Below are 6,000 nucleotides of genomic sequence, written 5' to 3'. Positions count from 1 at the left end.
CCAAGAAATGACAATTCCTATCAGGACATTTTACTGCTCTGGAAGTTACTTTAAACAAACACACATTTGCATCACACTGTCTATGCTGAAGTATTTTAAAGTAAACTTCTTATATTGTAACACCAAGATCCGGAATACAAGAAGAGGAATGGTTTTGAGGAAAGAAGAATAATTTGCTTATGTAAATCCTGACATTCTATAAAAATATATAGCTGTGCATAATAGAAAAATGTTTCACCATTAAAAACAATCTTTTTCCAAATTTACTTATTTTTTGCTTTTCGTTGGTACCAGGTAAAATCCTCTACCAAGAGAAACATATAGCACAAGCCAAAAACAGTTTCCTGCCAGCATTTTTTCATGGGATCTGCATTTGAGAAAATTGGTTTTCCAAAGGAATAAAAAGGTAAGATCATATCAGAGCAGAGATTGGCCAAAAAAACCAATACATTCCAACATGTATGAATTTTAAGTGTGTTAATTCTCACATAAAAATAGAAGCATACAATATCTTTGTAATTAAACTTGATTTAATGAAACTGAGACTTTCTCCCCTAAGAGTTTATTAAATGCTTTGAGGTGGGGTGGGAGAAGCATGAAAAATAATTTCAGGGGTGCCTGGGTGACTAAGTTGGTTAAGCATCTGACTCTTTAAATTTTTTTTTTTAACGTTTATTTATTTTTGAGATAGAGAGAGATAGAGCATGAACGGGGGAGGGTCAGTGAAAGGGAGACACAGAATCCGAAACAGGCTCCAGGCTCTGAGCTGTCAGCACAGAGCCCGACGCGGGGCTCGAACTCACGGACCGCGAGATCATGACCTGAGCCGAAGTCGGCCGCCCAACCAACTGAGCCACCCAGGTGCCCCTAAGCATCTGACTCTTGATCATGATCATGATCTCATGGTTCCTGAATTCAAGCCCCGCATTGGGCTCTGCACTGACAGTGTGGAACCCGCCTTGGATTCTCTCTCTTCCCCTCTCTGCCCGTTCCCCACTCATTCTCTCTCCCTCAAAATAAATTTTCCTTCCCCACTCACTCAAAATAAACAAATAGAAGCTTAAAAAAAAAGAGGGAAAAATAATTTCCATTTGTAGGGCCATGGCAAAAGACTACAGTGGCATAGGCAAAAAGACAGAATGAGCTGACCTGTACTAGAATCCTCTCTCTGATCTCTCCCGTCTGTATTTCCTGTTGTCTTCCCACCCTACTGCTTGTATGAAGCCTAGGTGAACATAGGCTATATGCTATATTCCTATCCCTAAGTAATTTATATATGTATAAATTAGATACTCCTCATTTGAATCTCCTTACTGGTTCTGCCACATTGTCCAAGTTCCTGAATTGCTCTTCATCTCAGTTTCTTAATCTGTGAAATAGAAATAATAATTGTGTCTATCACAAAAATTATGTGGGTATCCAATGACCTAATTCATGTGATATGCTTAACAAAGGGCTAAAAAGCAGTTCATATACATGTTAACAACTTCTATACATGTTAACTGTTATTTTGGTGCAGTTTTGGGTGAGACTGAATTCAAAATTGTAGCTTCCACATATTGTTTGTTGGGGAGATGAATCAATTTACCTTGCAGTAGGTCTTCTGTGTTTAGGTAAGTCAGTTGAGTAGTTCTTAGTTATGTAAAGGTAAGACTGAGTTCCCTTGAGGAGGAAAGAGCAAGACATTTGGTAGCCAGACAAGGGAAGTCCTCAATGAAACTTGGAATGTAAAGAAGAGTAAATATGTGGTCAAGAAGCCTCCTGGGAGGAAGAGAGTCCTCTATCACTTCTTTTGAGGTTTGCTATTATCAGAAACTGTGTGATGAACTCTCATAATTTTAGTTAATCATTTGGTAGGAAGGAACAAGGGCCTCAAAGAGGTGCATCATATGGAAATAGAGTCTAGACTCAACACTGAGAGGTTAAAGATGTTTTGGGGGCAGGGCTACTCTCAGTCCATTGTGATGCCAAGACTAGAGGACTCTCAGGACCTAGGACCTTGCCCACTGCATTGCACTTTGTACAGAGGATGTCCCTGCACATGAGGATAACCAGAAGATCTTCAATTTGGGTACTCAAGGATGGGACATTCCTCTCAAAGCTTTCTCTTTTAAGGGATGTACGTTCTTTTTTTTTTTCCTAATTTTTTTTTATTTTTCATTTTTTAAAATTTACATCCAAATTAGTTAGCATATAGTGCAACAGTGATTTCAGGAGTATAGTCCTTAGTGCCCCTTACCCATTTAGCCCATCCCTCCTCCTACAACCCCTCCAGTAACCCTCTGTTTATTCTCCATAGTTATGAGTCTCTTCTGTTTTGTCCCCCTCCCTGTTTTTATATTATTTTTGTTTCCCTTCCCTTATATTCATCTGTTTTTATCTTAAAGTCCTCATATGAGTGAAGTCATATGATTTTTGTCTTTTTATGACTGACTAATTTCACTTAGCATAATACTCTCCAGCTCCATCCCTGTAGTTGCAAATGGCAAGATTTCATTCTTTTTGATTGCTGAGTAATACTCCATTGTATGTATGTGTATGTGTATGTATATGTATGTGTATGTGTGTATATATATATGTATACGTATATATATGTATATATATACCAAGTCTTCTTTATCCATTCATCCATCGATGGATATTTGGGCTCTTTCCATACTTTGGCTACTTTGGCTATTGTTAATAGTGCTGCTATAAACATGGGGGGCATGTGTCCCTTTGAAACAGCACACCTGTATCCCGTGGCTAACTGCCTAGTAGTGCAATTGCTGGGTCGTAGGGTAGTTCTATTTTTAGTTTTTTGAGGAACCTCCATACTGTTTTCCAGAGCAGCTGCACCAGCTTGCATTGCCACCAACAATCCTCTTTCTCCGCATCCTCACCAACATCTGTTGTTGCCTGAGTTGTTAATGTTAGCCATTCTGACAGGTGTGAGGTGGTATCTCATTGTGGTTATGATTTGTATTTCCCTGATGATGAGTGATGTAAGGGATATACATTCTTAAGGGTCATCTTAGCAGAATGAAAACAACCATGTGACTAAAAGAAACCAATTCCAACAGCAACCAATGAAGAAATATGGCAATGAAGGAAAACAATGATAATGGAGTAGCCAAGTTGCCATTTCTCTCAAATGCAGGTAGAGCTGAGTGATCCCTAGGGGTAACAGTTGAAGTGAGAACACCTCAGGGAGGTGTTACTGAATTCGAGATAATTTGGGCAAGCAAGTTTTAAGAGATCAGGTAGGAAAATAAAAGGGATAAACCCATATATTATGTAAAGCTGACACACCACTTACATTATATTCATTCTTCCATCAATTTATTACTCATCCATTTACTTATTCCTCCATTTGGTACGTATTGAAGATGCTATTTAAGATTAAAAAAAACTTCAGGGGCACCTACCTGGGTGACTCAGATGGTTGAGTGTCCAACTTCATCTCAGGTCATGGTCTCATGGTTCCTGAGTTCTTGAGTTCGAGCTATATGTTAGGCTCTGTGCTGACAGCTCAAAGCCTGGAGCCTGCTTCAGATTCTATGTTTCCCTCTCTTTCTGCCCATCCCCTGCTCATACTCTGTCTCTGTCTCTCTCAAAAATAAATAAAACATTTAAAAAAATTTTTAAAAAGGTAAAGAGCTTTAGAAGTCATTTTTTGCCATCAAGGGGCCAATAATCCCATTAACCAGACATGTTTCTTGGGGCAGCATATGAAAGAATGTCATTATGTTTCATTTATTACTATCTTGCCAATGAAACATTGTATACTCAGAAAATCCAATCATCACCTTAGCACAAGTGTTGAAATGTTTCACTCTGCTGAAATGTGTGTGTGTGTGTGGTGGGGGGGGGGGCACTTGCTCACACACAAGCATTTGTCTTTACATATTCTTGGAGTTTGGAATCTTGGGATAACAAAGTACTTACGTCAGTCTTTGCTTGATTTTAGTGTAGTGAATGTTTTGGTGTGGAAGTTTGTTTTGCAAAACAAAAGGTCCATAACACACTACTTGGAGAAGAAAACCTTCAGAAAGCTTGCCCTGGTGGTTCCCATGGAAGCACTGCTTGTCATTTCGTGTAATGACCAACCTAACGATTGGGAAACCTTGCCTAATTGCCAAGTAAGGAATATCCATTCACTGCCACATCAGCCCTTATTATTCTAGAATAAATGAATTCCCACCTGTCATAGATTATCAGATATTTCTGTATCTGTTCAGCAAGGGTAATATTAATAGTTCAGTGAAAACAGAACTGTGTGGATCTGCTGTCTTTGTTCCTTTGCTAATCTTGGATATTTTTCTTTTTGGTCTCAAGATGCTGGAATAAACATGCTTTTGGATGCAAGAAGACATCTGATTCAGTATTCCTTAATTAATGAAATCTTTTTAAAAGCATCCCAATATCCTTAGGATGTCTTGGAGCACCTGGACAGAATGAGCAAAGAGCTTACTGTGCTTATTTAAAAATTCCTATTCATAGCACAACTAACTGAAGTATTCTAATCAGCTGTCAGGCAGGCAGGTCTCCCCATAGCTTTTGGACAGCCCCAAGGCTCACAGAGAGATGGTGGAGAGGGTCAGGTTGACAGATTGTTTTTGCTGTCTTAACGAGTGCAAATGAACTGATTTTGCTGAAAAATCTCTCCGGATTATGACAGACAAAACATCTTTCCCAACATGATATGTTTTCAGTGGGCAGCTCTGGTTTCTTCATGTAGAGATTGCCGATCCAGTTTGCGTGTTCTAGTATATTCCTATTTAATTTTTTGCCATGGTGACTCATCATTCTCAGCAATTCCCTGAAAACACAAACAGAAGAGCTCAGAAAGCAAAGGCAGAATATGTGGGGTTTTTGTTTTTTTTTGTTTTTGCCTAGGGTGTCCAGTGGTAGAGGTTGACATATCAACTCCTGAGTCATTTTGTCTATTTGGTCAATTCCTCTTTTGTAATGAGCATGAATATATGATACAAAGATCTTCATACTATGTGCTCAATCCCTTTATGTTCATTTATATACTTCTACAACCTCTGAAGAGCCTTCCAGGCCTCTTACCACAGTCCATAAGTCCATAACTATTCCAACCTTGGTTGACATCCATTTACACACAAAGTATATGAGCAGGTAAACCAACCAAAGTACTGACCATCGGGAAGAATTTCTCTTTCCAGTGTTTTTTAGGGCTGTCCCTGAATGAGCCACAGTAGAGTTGCTGTCCACTTTCAGCTGACACCCATATACCAAGCCAAACTATCCATAAACCAAGCTTATTTTCCCCCCTTTAGTCATTCATTTGGGATCTGCCATATTGTTCATAGGTATGAGTAGAAGGAAGAATACTATTATTATAGAGGTGGATGCTCTTAATACAGGCTGCTATAACAAACAAACAGAGACTGGGTAGGTAGCTTAAACAACAAACACTTATTTCTCACATTTCTGGAGACTAAGAGGTCCAAGAACAAGGCTCCAGAAGATTTGGTGTCTGACATCTAGTTTCCAGGTTCCTAGATAAGCTATGTTCTCTTTAGAACCTCACATAGCAGAGAAATTGAGCTCTCGATTCTTTATCTCCTCATAAAGGCACATACCCCCTCGTAGGGTCTCTGTTCCCCAAACCCCATCCAAATTTCATTTTAATCATTTCCCAAAGTTCCCACCTCCAAATACCATCACACTGGTGGTTAGGCTTCAACAGATGAGTTTTAGGAGGATACAAACATTCAGTCCATAATAGATGCTGTGGGGAGTCCTGGCCTACCTGCTCATGTGTCTTATGTGGGCTCTCCGGTCCTGTTTGTGCTTGATACCAGGTGTACCACCTCCATCTGACACTGAACTACTCTGGGCCTGCCCAGCCTGATGACTGGGGTTGATAGGACCCAGCCCATAACGAGCAATGAGCTGTATGGTCATGTGGCACCCTACACTGAGGGGACTCATCTCCACCAGGGCCTAGTACCATGTCAGGAGGTGTTTTTCCAAAAGCATATAATTCTC

The 6,000-nt window shown here is 39.7% G+C and overlaps 1 protein-coding gene across 1 annotated transcript in view; it reads right to left on the bottom strand.

Annotated features, from left to right (window-relative positions):
- Positions 1–3,573: 3,573 nt before the first annotated feature.
- Positions 3,574–6,000, bottom strand: part of TMEM117 (transmembrane protein 117) — a 496,769-nt gene continuing 494,342 nt past the window's right edge. Inside the window, exon 8 of the mRNA XM_047066667.1 lies at positions 3,574–4,801. Within this exon, the coding sequence (XP_046922623.1) occupies positions 4,791–4,801 (11 nt within the window). The 3' untranslated portion in view covers positions 3,574–4,790. The remainder of the gene's footprint in view (positions 4,802–6,000) is intronic.

Source organism: Lynx rufus, unplaced genomic scaffold (genome assembly GCF_022079265.1).
Source record: "Lynx rufus isolate CCGP_SWC_20201006 ecotype Redwood Valley unplaced genomic scaffold, mLynRuf1.p SCAF_7, whole genome shotgun sequence".
Lineage (NCBI taxonomy): Eukaryota > Metazoa > Chordata > Mammalia > Carnivora > Felidae > Lynx > Lynx rufus.
Note: the sequence above shows the minus strand (reverse complement) of the source record. Positions and strands in the feature narration are given on the sequence as shown.